Here is a 22441-nt window from a genome sequence, read left to right as displayed (position 1 = left end):
CTACAGTTCACGAGGATAGTAAAGAGCTGGACACGACTGAAGCCACCAAGCAGCAGACCAGCAAGCTTCTACTAAGCTCCAATCAGTTCACATACAAGATACCATTTAGCCCTTACAGTAACAGTATTATCTGGCCCATTAAAGAAGATGGACACTGAGGTTCAGAGGTGGATTTGTCCGAATCCCTACAACTGATGGCAGCTACAAGAGGCAGTATTCAACCCCCAAACTGCTCTTTTCTACCATGCTTCCCTGATAATGCAAAGAAAGGGGGGGGGGGGGGAGCGGGGGGAAACAAGAAAAACAGGTAAAGATACAGGTATCAGAATTAAAACGAACACAACAGCCGAAACATAAAAAAGAAAAGAGGCCCCTACTGCAAGGGCACGAGTGTAAATGCACTCCCCTACAACCCCATAGCCCGTCCCCCTGCAGAGCGGGGCAGGAGAGCTGGGCAGACACCCTTGAATCGGGTTCGCGTCCGGGTGAACAAGAGGCCTCCTAGAACGAGGGGGCACAGAGAAACAAGCAATCCTCCCAGCGCCTAGAAAGGCCCCTGGGCGGCAAGGAGGCGGGGCGAAGGGCAGTTTCCGGTTCCGGGCGCAAAGGCCCCACGTGTTCCGACCCGCCGGGCCCCGCGCGGCTCGGATCCGGCGGCACTGCCTCTGCCGGGAGTGGGTGGGGGAGAAGCCGGGGCAGGGGAGGAGCCGCCCGAGCTGTTGGAGCCGTGAGTGCTGGGGGCTGGGCCGGGCCGGGCCGGGCCGGAGCGGGCTGAGCGGGGCTAAGCGGCGAGGAGAGGGAGGGGTCGGAGACCCCGCCCCCCTGGAACCCCGGGGGAATCGTACTGTCCTGGGGAAGGGGTGGCGGCAGTGCGTGGAGGGGGCCGAGGCGTGGTGGTCCCGGTGTGTCTTGGCGGCTGAAGCAAGAACCTCCAGGGATGTGGATGGCGATCCATGCTTCTTTCTTTGCAGCCACCGCCCTCCGGCCCCTCCTGAGGCCTGCAGAAACGCAGTTAGTTCGTACCTCCCGTTGCTTCCGCGCCAACGGCCCCCTTGCCCCTGAAACCGAGGGAGGAGTGGTCGAGGCCCCTTCAGTTCCGGCGGCTTTTTCTCACCCCGTCTCTCACCTGGTTAGAGCAATCCTCCCGAAGGCTCCCTGTTCTGGCGAGCCCCATCACTTTGCCAACCGCTAACTCCGCTGCAGCACACGCAGATACACTCACCCGTGATTTTATTACCCGTGATCATCGGAGGCTTTGGAGACCATCTGGTCTGTGCCTTTTCAGCTCACTGTGACCGACCCGAACCTCCTCTCAAGCCAGTGACTGCTGTCTTCATTTGCAACTTCCCTCCTCCAGCCCCTAGCAGCCAGTTTTGGCACTTCTCGACACCACCTAGCGCTACCCTCAGTGGGAGTATCCGGGCCCGGCTTTTTGTCTGGTTTCACTAAAAGTTTGTTAGTTTGTCTGCCATGGATTTGCTTCGTTTTCTCGGAAAGTTAGCCAGGTTTTAATTTTTCTGGACACGGATGTTCTTTTCTCCTGGTCACTTTGATAACCCTGTCTGCCTTGGTCCTGGGGTGCTCCCACATCTTAGCACATCCAGGGTCTACTTAGAGGCTAGACTTACTACTGTTGCTTTCTGTCTGGCCACATTCTGCTGGTGACACCCAGGGCAGCCTCACTCAGAAGCCACAAGGAAAGCTAGTGGAGTCGCTCATCCCTCCAACTTCTCTTCCAATCTGCTCTATGGGCCTTGAGCCAGAAAGCCACTTAGAAAGTGTGGGGCAGCCATGGGAGGCTTGTTAGTGGGAGATATATGACAGGGGAGCTGTTAGGGTTTGCAGGCGTTTGTCTTGGGTAACTTTCTGCTTTTACTGTCCCGTTTAAGAAGGTTGGCAGGGGTGGAGGGAGGACAGGAACTTTTCTTCCTAGGACCAAACACCTGGGATTCCTGGTCTTTCCCCCTTTCTTCTCCTGCTGTACCACTTTTGCACTCTATATATACTATTTCAGTAGACAGTCATTTCAAGGGTATATCAAGGGTTTTCTACTAAATGAGGGACTCTTGAGCATTATAAACTATACAGATGAGGTAAGTTACAGGTTTACAACATTATTTTTCCAATTATTTGGCAGAAGCGTAAAACATATAATGGTCCTAGACACTTTTCTGCCTTACATTTGGGCAGCACTGCAAAAGTTGGACGCCTTCTGCTCGTATCCTAGATTTCCTTCCTTTGCTTTTGGTACTGGTCCTCGGACTTAGCAAGCATCGTCATCCCCTGGAAGCCCCACAGGTTCCTGGAGCCACCCCCAGAGTTACTGTAAGTCAGAGCTGGGGCTTGATCATTTGCATTTCTAACAAGTCCTCTGGTGCTGGTGCTGCTGACCTGGCTTTCTCAGAATGAGAACCACTGCCTTTGGCCAAACTTCTTCACACGTCCCAGTGGTTTGAGCATCAAAATAGCTGTGTGTGAGCACCTCTGTGCTTGAAACTAGTAACACGATCTTATGTGGGTAATATAACCACTTAGGTCTGAGTTCTTTCATTTGTAAAATTAAGAAAATGTCCTTTGTAGCCAAGTGCAACATTATCTTAAGCTGAATTGATGGTGAAATATTGAGTTTTCCCCTTGATTTTCTTAATTTCTCTTAATAGGAGCTTTAATTTTGATCACATAGCTTATACCCATATTCTCAAGTTTTGCTGTGAGTTACTAGTATACTGAAGTCCCTGCTGTTTTTTAACTACATTAAATTCTTTCGGATCAGGGCCTGTGCTTTTTTTCCTCTTTCTTTGCCCAGCATCTTGAATTGTGTGGGAAACACAATTGATGTTCAGTAGATATTTCTGGGCTGAATGAACTTCATCCCCTGCTTTTCTCCTCTCTTGAAGAAGCGTCTCTCCACTAATTCTTTGTAACAAACTAGTATATGACTATGCCACCTGATTCTCCGCAGGGGATTGAAATAAATGCTGATGTCAAATTCCTGTAACTGTCCCCAGAAGCCCTGGTACCCACTGATTCTGAACTACAACTGAATATTCAAGTTGGAGGAAGAGAAGTGAGCCACTTAATTAAATTCATCACAGTTTTTATTGAGTATCTTTTTTAATCAAGTTTGCCAAAACGTTAAGAACTGGAAATATCAAAACATATAAGGAGGCCCTTGCCTTCAGGGATGGGGCTCACAGTGGGAGACAGACACTAAACAGCACAAGAATGGCATCCTGTGATTACTTCTACTTTAGGGCCGTGATGTAGCCTGAGTGGAAACCTGGTACTACTCCGATGCTTCTGGTCCAGCAGGCGTGGGTCCCATCCTTCATCATCTCATCATATGGAGGGGAGCCTTGAGCAAAGCCAGGAGGAAGTCACCTAGATACAGAGCAGGGAGTATCTTGACAGAATATTAATTAAAAACTAAAAACATAGTGAATGACTTTTGAATTAACTATTCTGAATTATCCATATTTACACCTCAGGTCAGACTACGTTTACAAAATATATTATCCTTTTTTTTTCTCATTAAATAATGGTTCCTCTATGTGATGGACATTGACCATATTCATTGTAGTGAATTAAATGCATTTGGCTAGTTTAACTCTTGGCCGGATAATAGCTGCTGCCCTCATCAGGGTGGGTGTCAGGTTGGGTGGTCACCTTTTTCCTACTTCAGATTAGTTTTTGATGTTCAGTTTTAAACTGAGGCATATAGATTGGCCTGCTTTATTTAGGCTTTTAACCACCTCTGAGTAAAAACCTGCAAGATTAAAAAGCCCAGCTTCATGTTGGAGGTTAACCACTAGGCTCATGGTGGCAGGATGTTTAATTGTGGACTCACGACCTGTATTTGGTCTCTGGCCCCTCTCAACTCTTGAGTAAATTCCTCTCACTATCTTCAAGCTAAGCTAATAAATTATGGCTCAAGTACTGAGGCCACATATCCTTGTACCCTTCAAAGCTCCTCCTCTGTTACCATCAAAAAGCTGGATAGCTTTCTCTAAATGATCCAGCTCCTCTACCTTTAGGTAGAAAATCCCCATTTTCAGGATGAGTTGATGTGACTTGTCCCAGATGATATATCTCCAGGAGGAAGAACACAGGTTGTCTACCTCTGAAGGCAGAACTGTCAGCAGTGGGACAGGAGTGCCTCCTAGGCCTGTGGACATACCTATCAGTTCAGTTCAGTTGCTCAGTTGTGTCTGACTCTTTGCGACTCCATGGACTGCAGCACCCCAGGCTTCCCTGTCCATCATCAACTCCAGAGCTTGCTTAAACTCATGTCCATCGAGTCGGTGATGCCATCCAACCATCTCATCCTCTGTCATCCCCTCTCCTCCCGCCTTCAATCTTTACCAGCATCAGGGTCTTTTCCAGTGAGTCAGTTCTTTGCATCAGGTGGCCAAAGTATTGGAGTTTCAGCTTCAGCATCAGTCCTTTCAATGAATATTCAGGACTGATTTCCTTTAGGATGGACTGGTTGGATCTCCTTGCAGTCCAAGGGACTCTCAAAGAGTCTTCAACACCAGAGTTCAAAAGCATCAGTTCTTTGGCACTCAGCTTTCTTTATAGTCCAACTCTCACATCCATACATGACCACTGGAAAAACCATAGCTTTGACTACCTAAAGGAAACACTTTGTTGCTGTTGCTAAGTCACTGCAGTCGTGTCCGACTCTGTGCGACCCCATAGACGGCAGCCCACCAGGCTCCCCCATCCCTGGGATTCTCCAGGCAAGAACACTGGCTGCTAAGTCACTTCAGTCGTGTCCGACTCTGTGCGACCCCATAGACAGCAGCCAACCAGGCTCGCCTGTCCCCGGGATTCTCCAGGCAAGAACACTGGAGTGGGTTGCTATTTCCTTCTGCAATGCATGAAAGTGAAAAATGAAAGTGAAGTCACTCAGTTGTGTCTGACTCTGCAACCCCATGGACTGCAGCCTACCAGGCTCCTCCGCCCATGGGATTTTCCAGGCAAGAGTACTGGAGTGGGGTGCCATTGCCTTCTCCGAGGAAACACTTTAATTAAAACTAAAGTGAATTATTGCAATTATTATAGCTTTATTTACAGTTATCATGTTTATATTTACTCTCAATTACATTTTTAGACCTTGATCCTAACCACAAAAGGCTACAAAATTTGGGGGCAGGAGATATTTATGTCTTTATATGTTGAGTCTAATGAAGGAAGAAAAAATTAAATGGCAAGACTGTCTTAAATAGTTTTTAAACATGGTTTGAAGCACACTGATCATGATGTGTTAGAAGGCAAGAAGTCTGAAGTTTTTCCCTTTCATTTCTTTTGCCTTCTGGGTTAGGTTTGCAGATGGGTATACAGGTTCAGCTTGGGTATACAGGTTCAGCTCCAGATGGCTGCAATAAAGGAGATCCCACAGTAAAAACACATGAATTTTTTTGGTTTCCCAAGAAATTCTGTTTCCACTGTATTGTAATCAATTGTATGCAGTAGTATTATGTCTAAAAAAATGTATATACCTTAATTTTAAAAGGCTTTATTGCTTAAAAAAAAAAAAAGATGCTAACCATCATCTGACTCTTCAGCAAATGATAATCTTTTAGCTGATGGAGGGTCTTGCCTTGATATGATGGCTGGTGACTGATCGGGCTGCTGTTGGCTGAAGGTTGAGGTGTCTGTGGCAGTTTCTTAAAATAAGACAACAGCAAAGTTTACTGCTTCAGTTGACTTCCTTTCATAAACAGTTTCTCTGTGGCAGGCAGTGCTGTTTGATAGCATTTTACCCACAGTAGAACTTCTTTCAAAATTGAAGTCATTTCTCTCAAACCCTGCTGATTCTAAATCCTTAGTTGTCATTGCAACAGTTTTCACAGCACCTTGCCAGGAGTGGGTTCCATCCCAGGAAAACACTTGCTTCCATAAGAAGAGGTTTCTTATTCATGAAGGTTTTATCATGAGATTATAGCATTCAGTCACATCTTCAGGCTCCATTTCTGATTCTAGTTCTCTTGCTATTAAATAATAAGACTTGAAGGTCAAAATTAGTCTTTCATCCATGGGCTATGGGATGGTTGTTGTGTGAGCAGGCATGAAAACAACATTAATCTTGTACATCATCAAAGCTCTTGGGTGACCCAGTACATTTTCAATGAGAAGTAATATTTTGAAAGAAGGCTTTTTTCCCTTAGAAATAGGTTTCATCAGTGAGTTTAAGATATTCAACAAACCATGTTGTGACAGATGTGGTGTCACCCAGGCCTTGTTGTTCCATTTATAGGGCACAGGCAGAGCTGATTTAACATAACTCTTAAGGGCCCTAGGATTTTCAGAATAGCAAATGAGCAGTGGCTTAAACTGAAAGTCACCAGCTGTATTAACCCTTAACAAGAGAGTCAGCCTGCTCTTTGAAGCCAATTATTGACTTCTGTCTAGCTATGAGGGCTTCCCAGTGGTGCAGTGGTAGAGAATCCGCCTGCCAATGCAGGAAACGGAAGAGATGTGGGTTCAGTCCCTGAGTTGGAAAGATCCCCTGGAGTAGGAAACTGCAGCCCACTCCGGTATTCTTGCCTGGACAATCCCATGGACGGGGGAGCCTCATGAGCTACAATCCATGGGGTTGCAAAGACTCAGACATGACTGAATATACACACTGTAGCTATGAAAGTCCCAGATGGCAACTTCTAGTAAAAGGCTGTTTTGTTTACATTGAAAATATGCTGTTTAGTGCAGCCACCTTCATGAATTTTCTTAGCTACAGCTGGATAATTTGTTGCAGCTTCTTCATCAGTACTTGCAGCTTCTCCTTCCACTTTATGGAGATGGCTTCTTTCCTTAAACCTCATGATCTAATCTCTCCTAGCTTCAGACTTCTCTTTTGCAGCTGCCTTACCTCTCTTGGCCTTCACAGAATTGAAGAGGACTAGGGCCATACTCTGGTTGAAGCTTTGGCTGGAAGGATTCAACGATCCTTTGAATGATGGGCTGGTTTGATAGTCTATCTAAACCACTAAAACTTTCACCACTTTCTTATATTTATGAATTCCCTGGAGTAGCACTTTTAATTTTGTTCAAGAAGTTTATCTTTGCTTTCCAGTTTGGCTAACTGGTGCAGGAGGCATAGTTTTTGTCCTGTCTTATCTTTGAATGTGCCCTTCTCATCAAGTTTAATCATTTCTCATTTTTTATTTAAAGCAAGAGACATGTGACTCTTCCTGTCACTTGAACACTTAGGGCCCACTGTAGGGTTATTAATTTTGTTAATTTCAATATTATTGTGTCTAAGGGAGTAGGACAAGAGAGATGGGGGAACAGCTGGTCAGTGGAGCAGTCAGAAAGTACACATTTATTGATTGTTTGCTATCTTATATGAGTGCAGTTTGTGGCACTCCAAAACAATTGCAGTAGTAACATCAAGGATCACTAATCACAGATCACCATAACAAATATAAAAATAATTAAGTTTGAAATATTACAAGGATTATCAAAATGTAATTACATCAAGTGAGCTAATGCTGGTGGAAAAATGGCTTGCTCCATGCAGGGTTGCCACAAACCTTTAATTTGTAAACTGAAACAAACAAAAAAGCAGATCATCTCTGAAGCATAATAAAGATGAAATGCAGTAAAATGGGGTATGCCTGTACGGCTGGATTTGCCTCAGGTTGCCTCTTCCTGTTCAAGGGAGGGGACAGAACTGTGATTTAAGTAGAAGCGTTGCTAACGTGGTCTTAGGCAGGAGAACCTATCTTTAAGTTTGCATCCTGTGTCCCAAGGACCTTGTTTAATCTTCGCTTGTAAGTGCTTTCAAAACAAGGACTCTCGTCTTGGTTTAACACTTTATTTTTTCTTTTTCTGGCTGCACTGAGTGGCTTGCAGGATCTTGGTCCCCTGACCAGGGATTGAACCTGCGCCATGGCAGTGAGAGCACCAAATGGACTAACCACTGGACTGCCAGGGACCTCCCTTGTATTAGTTACTCAGTCATGTCCAACTCTGCAACCTCAGGGACTGTAGCCCACCAGGCTCCTCTGTCCATAGGATTCTCTAGGTAAGAATACTGGAGTGGGTATTTTCCACTGGAGAGCCATTTTCCTTCTCCAGGGATCTTCCAGAGCCAGGATTCAAACCTGGGTCTCCTGCATCACAGGCAGATTCTTTACTGTCTGAGACACCACGGAAGCCCAGAAAACTCCCTAGACACTGTACTTTAGATGTAATAGTAAACAGACCAAGATTTTAAATCTGTGCATTTACATTTTTTTCTTGGACTTATGATGAAATAAAGGACTTTTGCTTATCATTTAAATCTTGCTTTCTTCCCAAAAGGATTTAAGGTAATTTGAAGGAAAGAGAACAGAATATATGGAGCATCTGCCATATACCAAGTTCTGTGCTGAGCAACTCAGTGTGTGACTTGATTTATCCTTCCAACAACCATGTGAGGTGCGAAGTGTTAGCCAACATTCTGAAATTTGGACTGAGGTTTAAGGAGTATCCCCTGGCTAATAAATGAGGAGAGGGGTCCAGACTAAGGCTCCGGAGCCCCTAACCATTATATGTAGACTGTGGTTGGGCATTAGCATAAGAATAACTAACAGTAAAGTGGAAGAATCTTTCCAGGAGGAGGATCTTAGTGGGTAATCTTTAGTTTTAAAGAACAGTGCAGGAGTAGTAAAGGGCAGTGAACAATCTTCATTGGCTGATTTCTAGAACAACAGGAGGAGCAGTGGCAAGGTCTGGTTAGCCCCAGTGAGCAGACATTCACATCTCCAGGCTCTGGACCTGTGTCATACAGAGAAGGCAGACTGGGAGGGATTTAAGTATCAGCTGAATGTCATCATTTGAACCTCTGATCACTGTTTTCTTCTGAAGATTATTTGCCAGTAAATAGATCTAGTAGATCCTATCATTCTTTAGATTAGATGCTGTAGGACTACAGACCACCCACATGGTAGTAACATTTTAAGCTAGAGACCCAGGTATCTTTTCACCGCCTGTAGTGTTGTGTTCTTGTCAGTAGGATTGAGTTAGGGCGTGTGTGTGTGTGTGTGTGTGTGTGTGTGTGCATGCATGTGTGCTCAGTCGTGTCTGACTCTTTGCCACCCCATGGACTGTAGCCTGGCTCCTCTGTCTATGGCATTCTCCAGGCAAGAATACTAGAGTTGCCATTTCCTCCTCCAGGGGATCTTCCTGACTCAGGGATTGAACCCTTGTCTCTTGAGTCTCCTGCATTAGCAGGTGGATTCTATCCCGGCTGAGCCACCTGGGAAGCTCACTAGCATGGGACTCGCTCAGGGACAGAGACAGCTGGGCCAAAGACGGAAGAAAGGTCTTGCCTCTCCACCTCTCCTCCCCAGTCTTGCCCCATACATCTTAGAAACACTGAAGAGACTAGGTCATGCGGCCTGCCCAGGCAAAGGCGCATGAAGCGTCTCTGCAGACATCATGTTCAAGCCTTCTGAAACCAGGTCTTCCACTTTTTTTGGCCTGGCCTCAAGGTCTCTCTGTAGCATCCTGGTTTGGGGTTTTTAGCTATCACTGTAGAGCCATTCCAAGGACAGACACTGAGGGGAGGCATTAGAATAGCAAAGGCAACGAATTCCTAGGCAGACTCGCAGGGTAGCCCATCCCATAAAGGGCAGAATAAAATACAATGTCCATTTTCTGTCTCTAGTACTGACATGTAACATTTGCACAGCACACTAGTTTGTAAGCTCTCACAGACCTCAGTGAATCCTGTGTATTAGGGGCGTGGCTGTCTGCAGAGAGTTTCATCCTTTACAAGCACTCGTGTCCATTGTCTCAGGAAACCCCAGGTTCGTAGGGATGTGGGCCCAGACATACATCTCTGGATACTGAATCTGGTACTCTTCCCACAGCACTGCCCACCTCCTCCCTTCCCATCTGTCCCAACAAGGACAGCTCTGCTTCCCTTATTCTGCTGTTGGCTGATTTTTTAAAAATATTTATTCACTTATTTGGCTGTGCCAGGTCTTAGTTGTGACACGCAGTATCTTTAGCTGCTGCATGTGGGACCTAGTTCCCCCACCAGGGATAGAACCCAGGCCCTCTGCGTTGGGAGAGCAGACTCTTAGCTGCTGGACCACCAGGGAAGTCCCTGCTGTTGCTGACCTTTTGCCTCCATCTCATCTTAGCTTGCCAAAATAAATACAAAACAAGCAAATAAATCAGATTTAATGTGGTGCTACTATGTTCTCTTTTTGGGGAAAGCAAAGCCCTGTAAGAGCATCACCCTCTGTTGTAACACATAGACTCTGTAATAGGGAATCTTGTGGACTGTGCTACATGAAAACATGAGAGTTCCTGGCCGGCTTTGCTGGGGAAGTTCTTGGACTTTTAAGATATTAATAATAGAAATCCCTTCATTAATCTGGAGACCCTGTGTATCAATACCATCTTCTTCCCCTGCCTTGCAGATGTGGGGGGGCATTGTCCTGATAAATCATCATTGTTCAGTTGGTGAGTCATGTCCAACTCTGTGACCCTGTGGACTGCAGCATGCCAGGCTTCCCTGTCCTTCACTGTCTCCCAGAGTTTGCTCAAACTCATGTCCGTTGAGTTGGTGATTCTATCTAACCATCTCATCCTCTGCCACTCTCTTCTCCTTTTACCTTCATTCTTTCCCAGCATCAGGGTCTTTTCCAGTGAGTTGGCTCTTCGCATCAGGTGACCAAAGGATTGAAGCGACAACATCAGCCCTTCCAATGAATATTCGAGTTGATTTCCTTAAGGATTGACGAGTTTGATCTCTTTGCTATCCAAGGGATCCTCACCACAGTTTGAAAGCATCAGTCATTGTTGTAGTTGCATTAAATTACTTTATGTCTGGTTTTGTGATTATTAAAATTGATTCAAATCTTCAGAGGAAAATAACTTTGTTTTTCTTTTCCAAACACACAGTTCTTGTGACTTATATGTGGATTCTCCCAGGGCAACCTGAAGATTCCTTGTGATGAGTTGTGGTTTCCTCACTTCAGGAACCACTGACAGTATTCTGTTTTATTCACAATCCAAATAACAAGTGTTTTTTCCTTATTTATCCATCTGTCTAGCACATAGTTTGCTGAACAAATGAATGAATAAAAATTGATAAGACACTGGATCTGTCCTTCTGGAGAAAGACTTACCATGGTGTCTGCCTGGGAACCTGTTGACAGCCTTGAGCTGGGTGCTCTCCAGCCCTGTCCTCAGAGCTTCGTGGTCTGGTGAATTAAACAGGAGTGTGAACGATTCTTACCACGCATAAAGTAGATATATGTGTGTGCTGTGATACAGGGTCTAGGTTCCTGTGCAAACAGTCTGGGAGAACCAGGGAAGGTGTCCAGGAAAAGCAGGTCTGAAGGATGAGTACAATTGACCAAGTAAAGGGGGTAGAAAGGGTATTTCAAGGAGTGTCAACAGCATCAGGAACAAAAACCCAGTGAGAGCACAGAAAAGGGAGAGAGCTGTACATGCAGGCAGCAACGTACAATGGAGTAGCAGTCATGCCCCGTCAGGGGCAGGGGCCAGGTCTTGCAGGGCCTCGAGAGTCAAATTACAAGGAGTTCAGATTTTTTCCTGTGGACAGTGTGGAGCTGTTGGCTGATTTTATATGTTAGGAAGTTTAGTCAGGGACTTCCCTGGTGGTCCAGTGATTAAGACTTCACCTTCCAGTGCAGGGAGTGCAGGTTCAAACTATGGTCGGGTAGCTAAGATCCCACAAAACATAAAACAGAAGTAACAGTCCACATCAAAAAAAAAGACAGACCTTACTGAAGTATTGCAGGTGGAGCTGACGTGGACATGGCTCCTGTCCATTTGGGGATGCTGGCACTCATCCACCTCCCTTCCCCAAAGCTAAAGGCAAATGTGTAGGTTCCAGAAATAAAAGCTGGAGGAGGGAGTCACTCTTGACTCCACCACAGCCCAAGGAAATTTCACACCAAAATAAAGGCTTCTAGTATTTGGGGTTCTAATACCTGTACTCCCAACAATGTGATATGAGAGTGGGGGACTGGTAGGGACAGGGGAGGAATATGGAGTTGAACCATCTGCCAGCCTGGAGCCTGGAAAGCTACTGTGAAAGTGTGTCTACTGATCACACGGAAGGGCGAGGGAAGTGTAGACCTTTATAGCCTTGGGTCAGAAGCTTAGGCCTAAATAACACACTGTCAGCATGATTCAGGAAATACTCTGAGAAATTAAGATCACTGAAACCACTAGTACTTGGGTAGAAGCAAATGAAATTTCATTCAAAGGGCTCACTTTTATAACCTAGGGCTCTCAGGTCTCCCAAAGGAAATGGGCAAAAGCATTAAAAAAATTACAAACTGCTCATAAAGAAAAACCACCATGAGGTAGAGCAGATTTAATATGTAGGAAAATTAGCCCAGGGAGATCTGTTAATTATGGAACTTTCTAGAACAGACCATGAAATTACATAGTACATGTTTTCAGGTAATGGAAAAATGAAGTGAGCCTGAATGAAAACTGCTTTGAGATACAGATTTTAAGAATGAATAATTTGGTCATTAATGGGCAGCATTGGACATTAGACAGCATGTTATAGCTGTTAAGAATGAACTGCTAGGACTTCCCTGGTGGTCCAGTGGTTAGGACTCTACCCTTCCAATGCAAGGGATATGGGTTCAATCCCTGATCATGGAACTAAGACTTCACATGCCATGTGGTGTGGTCAAAAAGTTTAAAAAGAGTGGATTACTGACATTGAGGTGAACCTGGGGCAGTTGTGCATGTATGCTTAGTTGCTCAGTCGTGTCTGACTCTGCGACACCATGGACTGTATCCCACCAGGCTCCCTCTGTCCATGGGATCCTCCAGGCAAGAACACTGGAGTGGGTTGCCATTTCCTTCTCCAGGGGCAGTTGTAGTGAAGCAGAAAAAGATGGGGACATGAAGAACCCCTCAGGTTGCACATGGAGAGTGGTGGTGGGGGCAGCCACCAGGAGGACACTGGTGAAATTTGAACCTGGTACTTCATCCCACACACATGCCTCTGTGGTTATAGGGATTACTGGGTCATCAAGCTTTGACTAAGGGAATGGCAAAGGAGATGAGATGGATGAATTTGATTTAGAACATAGATTTAACGAGATTTGGTGAATAAAAGAGAATAGAAACTTACAGTAGGAAAGACTTTAATCCTGTTAATGTAGGAAGGAGACTTCAAAGTGGAGCCTTACTCATCTAGATGTATTTATTGTGCCATTTCTTATGGGTATTGGAGATTGACTACAGCATAGCTCCCTACTTCAAGAAGTTTCACAGGAAAGATACACGATGGCTGGGTGATATGGCAGATTTGAGATACAGATGTGCTCAGATAGCTAGGGAAGCAGTGATTCCTAACCATGCTTAAGGGCCAGGGAATGGGTTCAAAGAAAGCATCTCAGAAAACATGAAGCCTTATCTATGTCTTGAAAGACAAGTTTAACCTAATGAAGGGCCAAGATTCTGAAGGAACTGCATGTGGAAAGGACAAAGAGCATAGAGCTTTTGTGTGCTTCACATGCACTCTGTGTGTGTGTGTGTTTGAAAGGAGAGGAAGGCAAAGGAGTAACAAGATGAAGGTCAACCTAATACATAATCCTTAGAAGTTCATATTTCAGTTACAAAACAAGAGAGGAGTGATTGAGTATCTTAAATAAGGAAGGGACAGGACCAGATTTGTGAAGAGCACTCACTGGTGATAACGATGAATGGTAACTTAAAGGTAATGAACCTGGAGACAGGTAGCTCATGTGTAGAGGCAGCTGCAGTAATCCAGAAAACTGATTAAGACCTGAACTGTAAATCCCGGAAATGAAGAAGAAATAAGAGAACACGTGCAGCATCAGGGGTGGGAGTTTTCCATACATAAGGAACAGACTCTTAGGGACTTGGAGGTTTGTAAAGACAGCCTACTGTAGGGAGGTGAGCAATGCATTCATTATAGCAGGTGCCACAGAGAAAAGGGGAGGATACGAGCCCTGAACCGTAAACAGAGGCTGGTTGTGAAGGGCTTCATGTGCCATGCTAAGGATTTTGGAACTGATCTTACTTACAAAGTTAACTATTTTAAAATGTTGGGTGATGCCGTTGTAACTATAATTCAGAAAGATAATAGTTAACATTGGGGCACCATCGCTCTTCTAAGCACTTCACAGATACTCCTCATAGTAACCCTGTTAGATGGATTCCATCCTTACCTCCATTCTGGAAATGGGAAAACAGGCAGAAGGAGGATACAAGTTGACCATGGGCCCCACACCTCATAAACAGTAGAGTGAGGATTCAAACCCTGACAGTCTGGCTGGCTGACTCCAGGACTCTCAATCTTAATCATAGATGCCTTAGGTGTTTCTCAACTAGGGTGCACATCAGAACCATATGTAGCATTTCTTAGAGATACAGTTGTCTTGACTGACTTGAATCAGAGTGTCCAGAAGAATGATGTGTGATTCTGTGTTCTGCAAAAGCTCAACTGGTGAATTTGTTGCACTCTGCTCATAGCTGAGAGCTACAGAACTCCCAATAAGGAAGTCGTGGCAATAGTCCAGGCAAGAGGTGAGGGCCCAAGCAGGAGGAAACAGACTTAGAGGCTTAAGAGGCAGAACTGGTTTAATGAGCTATAAGCAACAGGGAAGAATCAACATTGAATCCAAAGATTATAAAGTTGAGTGTTTACTTAACAAAGTGATGATCTCAACCAACAGAGGATACCAGGAAGAGGGGTGGATTTGGGAGTAAGAATCATGAATTTAGTTTTCAGCATTCAGGTTTGAGGGTCTGTAGTTCTTCCAATTAAAGACATCTTAAGAGGAAGGTCGCTTCAGGGGGTGCCTGTGTGCCAGCCACTGTTTCTGTGGCTTTCCTCACTGTTCCCTCATACAGTCCTCCCCTCAAATCTCTGAGAGTCCCCACTTTACAGAAGAAATTGCTAACAGAGTGTGATTCAGTTCACTGAACCTCCATTAAGTCTTCTCTACTTCAGGCCTATTGATGTGTCGCTTCTTGGAACATATATCCCCATGTATATGTCAGCATGTGTGTGTGTTTGTAAAACAGGTGGTAATCAATACCACATTATTAGCAGGCAGTTTTAAATGTCCTTTCTCCTACTGTTTTCCTTTAAGGTTAACAGATTTTATGAAATAGAAATGCAGTATTTTTTCTGTTTTTGTATGAGGTGTGATCCTTGCCTAGGAAAAGGAATGGGAGAACATACCTTCAGGCATGGATTACCCTATTCCAACTAGGTCTAGGTACAGAGGATGTTACAGAGATTAGGGGAAAGGGAACTTGAGTTCGGGACTGTTATGTGTACAGGATTAAGACTGAGCTCAGAACTGTGACTCCTGTGCTTACCTTCATGCTTAGCCTGTTGTCTGTCTTCACTTCTCTACCCCAGGTTCCTTGGGAGGAAACTCCTGGAGGCGCCTAGGCTGATAGAGGGGGAACGTTGTGAGCTCTCGATGGTTTGAGGCCACCTCAGAGCCAGACAATGGCTACTGCCTTGGAGCCGGAGGACCAGGATCTTTGGGAAGAAGAGGGAATTCTCATGGTGAAACTGGAAGATGACTTCCCCTGTCGGCCGGAGTCTGTCTCACAGAGGGATGACCCTGTGCTTGAGACGTCACACCAGAACTTCCGGCGCTTCCGCTACCAGGAAGCAGCCAGCCCGCGGGAAGCCCTCATCCGACTCCGAGAACTGTGTCGTCAGTGGCTGAGGCCAGAGCGCAGGACGAAGGAGCAGATCCTGGAGCTGCTGGTGCTCGAGCAGTTCCTCACTGTCCTGCCCGGAGAGCTGCAGAGCTGGGTGCGGGGCCAGCGGCCCGAGAGCGGCGAGGAGGCCGTGACCCTGGTGGAGGGTTTGCAGAAACAGCCCAGGAGACCAAGGCGGTGGGTGAGGAGGGGGAGTCCTGATCTGTGTGATGCGGAGGGGGTCTACCGGCTGGAAGGATGGCTAGGGCTCACAGAAATCACCTCGTAAACTTAACTGACTCTGCCCTTGGGTTGCACCTAGATCCATATGCCCCATGGGACAGTGGAGTGTGTGTTTGTGTGTGTGTGTGTGTGTGACTTCCTGGTTCTTGAAACACCTGCCTGGGGAGGCCATCTTTGCGGCTTCATCACCAAGGGTGATACCGCTTTCCTTTTCCCTTTCGGTATTGAACCTCATTTTCCTGGTGGGGGTGGGGGTGGGGGTAGAGAATTCTTTGACTTCCTCAGAGGTTCTCAGCCCCTCAGTCAGAGAAGCCCCTCCTAAGACAGCAGAGGGTGATGGGAAGGATGGCACCTCAGAGCCCCAGTGATGGGCAGGGTTGAGGGAAAAAAGAAAACAGGGCGGTATCTGAATGTCCCGCGCCCCCCTCCCCGCCCCCGCCCGTTGTTCTGGCGACAGTAACCTGAGCTTCCCCTCGCACACACCAGGGGGACTGGACTTCCCCCCTTTACCTGGGCCCCCCTGGGAGTTTTCTGATGGCAGCTTCTTCTGATGTGAGCTCTGTGACACCCAGGACTTTATCCTGACTCAGCGGTGACTGGAAGTTGGAATTGTTCCCAGGTGACTGTCCATGTTCACGGCCAGGAAGTCCTGTCCGAGGAGACAGTGCCTCCAGGAGCAGAGCCCGGGTCACCTAGTGAGCTGCAGGACCCTGCACAGACCTTGACCCCCGAGGAGCTCCGTGAGGATACCACACAGAGCCCAGATCTGGGGGCGTCAGAAGAGCAGACCCTGTGCCAGGAGTCGGAGCTCCAGCCCCTGCAGGAGAGCGGTGGGAAGCCCACAGGAAGCCGGGGTCATGGCTGAGTGAGGGGTGGGGGTGTTGCTCTCAGATGGGGAGGCTGGTAGAGCATGAGTGGAGGAAGCCACAGGATGCAGGGTGTTGAAAGGAGGCAGTACTAGCCATAGTCTTGCGAGAGCAGGGCCACTGTGGCCAGCAGAACTCTTGGTTATTCCCCTGGCATTCCCATAACGTTATAGGTAGCAGCTTTGGGGTGACTCAGACTGCCCTTAGGCCAGTGTCTCGACCCCACCCTTCCCACCAGAGACCATGGGGAATGCTCAGCTCTTTGCTGGTTATAGGGCTGCCTTGCACGTGACTGATCTCCCCTTCCTGTCTTCTTAGAGGTTCCAGTGCTCCAGAACCCAGCCCTTCCTGAAGAGAGGAACTCTGGAAACTCTGAGATGGTCGCCCTTCTCACTGCTCTATCACAGGTGCGCCCTCATTTCTGTCTGCATCGCAGGGAACTCGAGGAACCATTGAGCATTAACCGTACGCTGAACAGATCAGACAGGACACAGGCTTCCACTGTCCATTGCCAGGTTAAGCTCTGAGTTCCGCGCATGTCTGGAAGGGGAGGAGCTGCATCTCACGGAGAACATCTCAGTTGGATCTGCAGGCTCCAGAGCTGCTTGATTTGCCACTGACCTGAGGGACTAACAAAATGGGGTTGTTTTGGGAAAACTCTGGTACAACTTTGAAGTTGTCAAAGGAGGATTTGTTTTTGATTTTAAGAAATAAACTTGATAGTCATTTGTAAGGGTGACTGGCCTGCAAAATCAGTTTCTGATTTTGGTTGCTGTTCTCTTCTCTTTCAGTCAGGCCATGGCATTCAAGAAGAGCTCACCAGGTCAGGAGCCCTGAAACTAAGCTGAGTGGCTGGAGAATAAAGGAATAGAGCTCATCCTTGTTTTTAGATTGTAGAGCTGAAGAGGGAAGTCCTGTTGATGCTAGGTAGACTGTATAAGTGGTACATGATTGGGTAAGGGCAGTTAGGAAGAACTTCCTAGAAAAGATGAATTTTTGCAGAGATACAGATTCCATTAGAATGATGACTTCCAAGACCTTTCTCATATTGTAAATAATATCCTTGGGAAGAACAGTGTAGTCTGGGGCTGAGGGAAAGTGGTTGGATTGGAGGGAACAGGAAGAGGGTCAGTTGCAAGAGCAGAAACTTGGGAAGCAGCAACAGAAAATGAAACACAGGTGTCCTGAAAGGAACCAGGTGTCCCATCTGAGTTTCTCTGTCTCTTGGATGGACTGTGCCTGTATCAAAGACCTTCCTTCCAGGAATTAGATATGAGGCTCCATGAAGCATCACATTGTAATGGAATCCTTGTGTTGTTTCAGGGCTTGGTCGCTTTCAAGGATGTGGCCGTATGCTTCTCCCAGGACCAGTGGAGCGATCTGGATCCAACCCAGAAAGAGTTCTATGGGGAATACGTCTTGGAAGACGACTGTGGAATCGTGGTCTCCCTGTGTAAGGAATTTCAAGTGTTTCTAGAGTGTCCTGAGCACAAAGATCTTCCTCTTGTTGGAAACTGAGGGTGTCTTAGACTTTCGTTGCACATACTACACTTCTCTTACACTGACCCTACCGGTGACATGAAAGGACAGCTGAAGAAGATGATAGCTTTCAAAATTAAAGGGAAGAGAAAATGCCTAGAAAGTAGTTGGAAACTCGAACAAGAAAATAGAGCTGTAATATTATAGTTTTAGTGTGAGTTTTAGTTTAGTGTGCATAGGTAAGCATATCAGTTTTGAAGCAAGCAATAAAAGTTTGGAGTATTCTACTTACTTGAATATAGGAAAAGAGGGTAACACTGCCAGTTTTGTGATTACTGAGTTACCAGTGAAAGGCAAGAGATACAGTTCCCATCGGGCTCAAGCCAAAGAGACGGAAGGTTTGAATGGCCTGCCTATGGGATTTTTCTTCAGTCTACCGAACAGAAAAGATCTGCTCTTGACACAGGGGACTGTTGAGCCAATCGTGATGTCCTGTTTCCCTCTCTTGAGCAGCCTTTCCAATCCCCAGACTAGACGAGATCTCCCATGTCAGAGAAGAAGAGCCTCTGGTCCCAGACGTCCCAGAGCCTCAGGAGCCTGAAGAGCCAGAAATTCTGAGTTTTACCTATACAGGTGAGGAGTGATAGGGGATCTGCCCCACCCTCACCCCCTGGCTGGCAGTTCCTCTGGTCAGTGTTTCCCTCGCCCTCTGGAGAGCCCCTCTCTGGTTCTTGTAACGGCTCAGCCAACACCACTGTCTCCCTCTGAAGCCAAACATTCTCTCTTTTCTCCCCTCTTCACACCTGTCATTGGTTTCAGGGCTCTGTAATACAAAATGGTGACAGGAAAAAAAGGAAACTTTTGGAATTGCAGCTATACCATTTTTTAAGCCTTTACACAAACTCTTGATCCCTAGTCTCCACATTTGTTCTGCACACAGACTTCTCTAGTTGTGATGCACAGGTTTAGTCGCCTCACTTCATGTGGGATCTTAGTTTCCTAACCAAGGACTGAACCCACATCCCCTGCATTTAAAGGTGGGTTCTTAACCACTAGACCACCAGGGAAGTCCCTCCACATTTGTGAAAGGAGGATAATAATGTTTGTCCACATGAAGGCTGTTGCCAGCATGAGATAACATGTAAGAAAGTTCTCAGCATACAACAGGCACTCAGTTGACCAGTTACTTCTTTTTTTCCAGCCTCTGCAGTTGAGAAACATGATATTCTCTCTATACGGTCTTGCCCTCTCAGAACAATGTAAAACTCTCTCCACTGTGCAGAAGGCACACCTTCTACATCTGTAATCGCCTCCTTTCTCCTCTCTGTTTCTACAGGAGACGGGAGTGACGACGAAGAAGAGTGTCCTGGGCAAGAAGATCTGAGTTTGGAGGATCCACACAGGTCTGTGTCAGGAGATACAGAAATTCACCAAACTCCAGACTGGGAAATAGTCTTTGAGGATGATCCCGGTAGACTTAATGAAAGAAGATTAGGCACAAAGATGTCTCAAGTCAGTAGTTCAACGAACCTTCAGGAAACCATGCCCGTCCACCTGCTGTTAGGGAGACATCATAACTGTCCTGTGTGTGGAAAGAGTTTCACTTGTAACTCGCACCTCATTCGACACCTGAGAACTCACACGGGAGAGAAGCCCTATAAATGCATGGAGTGTGGGAAGAGCTACACACGGAGCTCCCATCTCGCCAGGCACCAAAAGGTACACAGGACCAACGCTCCTCACAAATACCCGCTAAACCGGAGGAGTCTGGGTGAGGCCGCCCCTCTGGTCCAGGCGGAGAGAACCCCACCCGTGGAGAAGCCCTATAGGTGTGAGGACTGCGGGAAGCACTTCCGCTGGACTTCCGACCTCGTCAGGCACCAGAGGACGCACACGGGCGAGAAGCCCTTCTTCTGTACCATCTGTGGCAAAAGCTTCAGCCAGAAATCCGTGCTCACCACCCACCAAAGAATCCACCTCGGAGGCAAGCCCTACCTGTGCGGGGAATGCGGCGAGGACTTCAGCGACCACAGGAGGTACCTGGCCCACCGGAAGACACACGCGGCCGAGGAGCTGTACCTGTGCAGCGAGTGCGGGCGCTGCTTCAGCCACAGCGCCGCCTTCGCCAAGCACCTGCGGGGACACGCCTCGGTGAGGCCCTGCCGCTGCAGCGAGTGTGGGAAGAGCTTCAGCCGGAGGGACCACCTCATCAGGCACCAGCGGACACACACAGGCGAAAAGCCGTTCACGTGCCCCACATGCGGGAAGAGCTTCAGCAGAGGCTACCACTTAATCAGGCACCAGAGGACCCATTCACAAAAGGCCTCCTAGCCAGGGCCGCACGCAGGGACACCTGCCTTCAGCCCTCTCCTGGGGACAGACTGGGAGAGGCCCTCTTGTCGGCTAGAGGCGACCTTGTCTAGGGCATCTGCCTGACCTGCCTAAGTCTGATGATACCTTCCCGCAGCTAAATTAGCTCCTGGCAGGACCTCTCAGCCTTCCTCCACACTGTGAGGAGATGTTCTTCCCAAAGTTTGCCTGAAATGAGGCCTCTCCTTGGCTAAAAAGCTCCCGCCTCCACCGGGCAGGTGTGAAGCAGGGGGAGTGAAGACACAAGAGGTTGGGCTTATTATACTTGCCCCCATCCTGAAGACAACAGTCTCAGCTTTGAAGTGGCCCAGGACCAATCCTCAGGGTTGGTGAGGGACCAGCCTTTACGATGCCGTCCTCCCTGGGCTCTAACATTAAAGCACACAGCCCTGAAGTCAGGGCAGGAGAACCGCGCCTGACCCCATAGATTGCCTGTAAAAACCTCTCACTGGTTCACTTCCTCACCATGCACTTTCCTTTCATTCTGGGGAGAGGTGTGAGTAGCATTTGATGGGCAGAAACATGAAGGTGGCTTCATGTAGACCTCGTCAGGCTGCTCTCCTCTCCAAGGTTAAAATGACACCAGGTGCCAGACACTGCCTGAAAGGGGGGCCCAGGCAGCAGCCTCTTTCCTCGTGGGTTTCTCCTGTGAGAAGGCTTGTGCCTGGGCCTCCCAGTTTTCTGGTTTTGTCCCTGGCACTTATTCTGCCACAAGTGGGATGTAGCATTTGGGTGCTGAGGGATTCAGTAAAGCCTGATTAAAATCATGGTGAAATCATTTACATTTCCATGTATATACAAGCCCACCCACCCTATCCTCATCACATGGGTTTGTGAGGGGATTTTTGAAATGGTATCAGCTGACAGAGGCACCCTTAATGATTGTAGAATCATGGTGGACAGGCTCACTTTATTTACATGAAGGAAACTGGAGAAGATCTAAGCTCAAATTATGGGAAAATTAAGAAAGAGCTGTTGCTGCTGACCAAGGCCATCCAGACTATTCTGACTCCCCACCCTCATCCTCCCTCCCTCACCCTCTGACATTAGGGAGACCTGGGACCCTGAAGAATTTACCAGGAGTAAATGGCTTTCATGTCTGCATTGTTGGCTTTTTCTTACATGATTTCATTTTCATGTAAGAACTAAAGCGTAGGATATCATGGCCCAAGGGTCTCTGTTGTCTGGTAGAGGTTCTGTGGAGCTGAGGCTGAATAGTTATGAACCTCATCTGCTCTGACTGAGCATGGCCAGGACTGGGGAGACCATTCCCTCCGTCCATGGAGCACAGGGTATGGGATTAAAGCATGAAAAGGGAGACTGTCTTCTGTGCCTGGTTTCTTCTGCTCTGTTTCTTGAGCTCTTGTGTGCCAGTGTTCACCCGGAGAGCATGGGTAGTGAGATGACAGAGCCTCAAGCTCAAGAGCTCAGCAAAGGGGATTCTCGTTCTGGTCAGTGATGGTGTTCCAGCTGACTGGCTTTAACTCTGGTTGACCGTTGTCCTCCTAGAAGCATGCACATATGAAATTTCTTAAAAAGGAGCACTGACAGGCAAGATCCCTGGTTTCTAGGGCTTTCCACCCATACCAGTCTTCAGGACTTCATGTTCCCAAGACTTCTGAAGATCATTCACACAGAGAGATCTGGGAGGACAGGATAGTTATCTATGAGGATAGAGAAGCCTTGGCATGGTTAGCACAGCTATAGGTGGAATCCTGGTAAGATCTGAGTCTGGACTTTGCAAAGGAGACTGTCCTGCTATGCAGGCTTTTCTGAGCCATTGGTCTAACATCTACCTG

General features: G+C 47.1%; 1 protein-coding gene and 1 long non-coding RNA gene across 2 annotated transcripts; one reads left to right on the top strand and one right to left on the bottom strand.

Moving 5' to 3' along the window:
* Positions 1-639: 639 nt before the first annotated feature.
* Positions 640-21409, top strand: ZNF202 (zinc finger protein 202). Its single transcript, XM_061440653.1, has 7 exons — positions 640-727; positions 15392-15886; positions 16547-16757; positions 17112-17200; positions 18117-18246; positions 18786-18905; positions 19609-21409. Exons 2-7 carry the CDS (start codon positions 15485-15487, stop codon positions 20601-20603), a joined length of 1947 nt encoding a protein of 648 aa, XP_061296637.1. The 5' UTR covers positions 640-727; positions 15392-15484; the 3' UTR covers positions 20604-21409.
* Positions 3081-15436, bottom strand: LOC133261884 (uncharacterized). Its single transcript, XR_009741162.1, has 2 exons — positions 15349-15436; positions 3081-3381 (listed from the first exon to the last, which is right to left on the bottom strand). It is a non-coding gene; the product is annotated as an uncharacterized LOC133261884 (long non-coding RNA).
* Positions 21410-22441: the final 1032 nt, after the last annotated feature.

The sequence above is a fragment of the Bos javanicus genome, chromosome 15, assembly GCF_032452875.1.
Source record: "Bos javanicus breed banteng chromosome 15, ARS-OSU_banteng_1.0, whole genome shotgun sequence".
NCBI classification, from domain to species: domain Eukaryota; kingdom Metazoa; phylum Chordata; class Mammalia; order Artiodactyla; family Bovidae; genus Bos; species Bos javanicus.
Note: the sequence above shows the minus strand (reverse complement) of the source record. Positions and strands in the feature narration are given on the sequence as shown.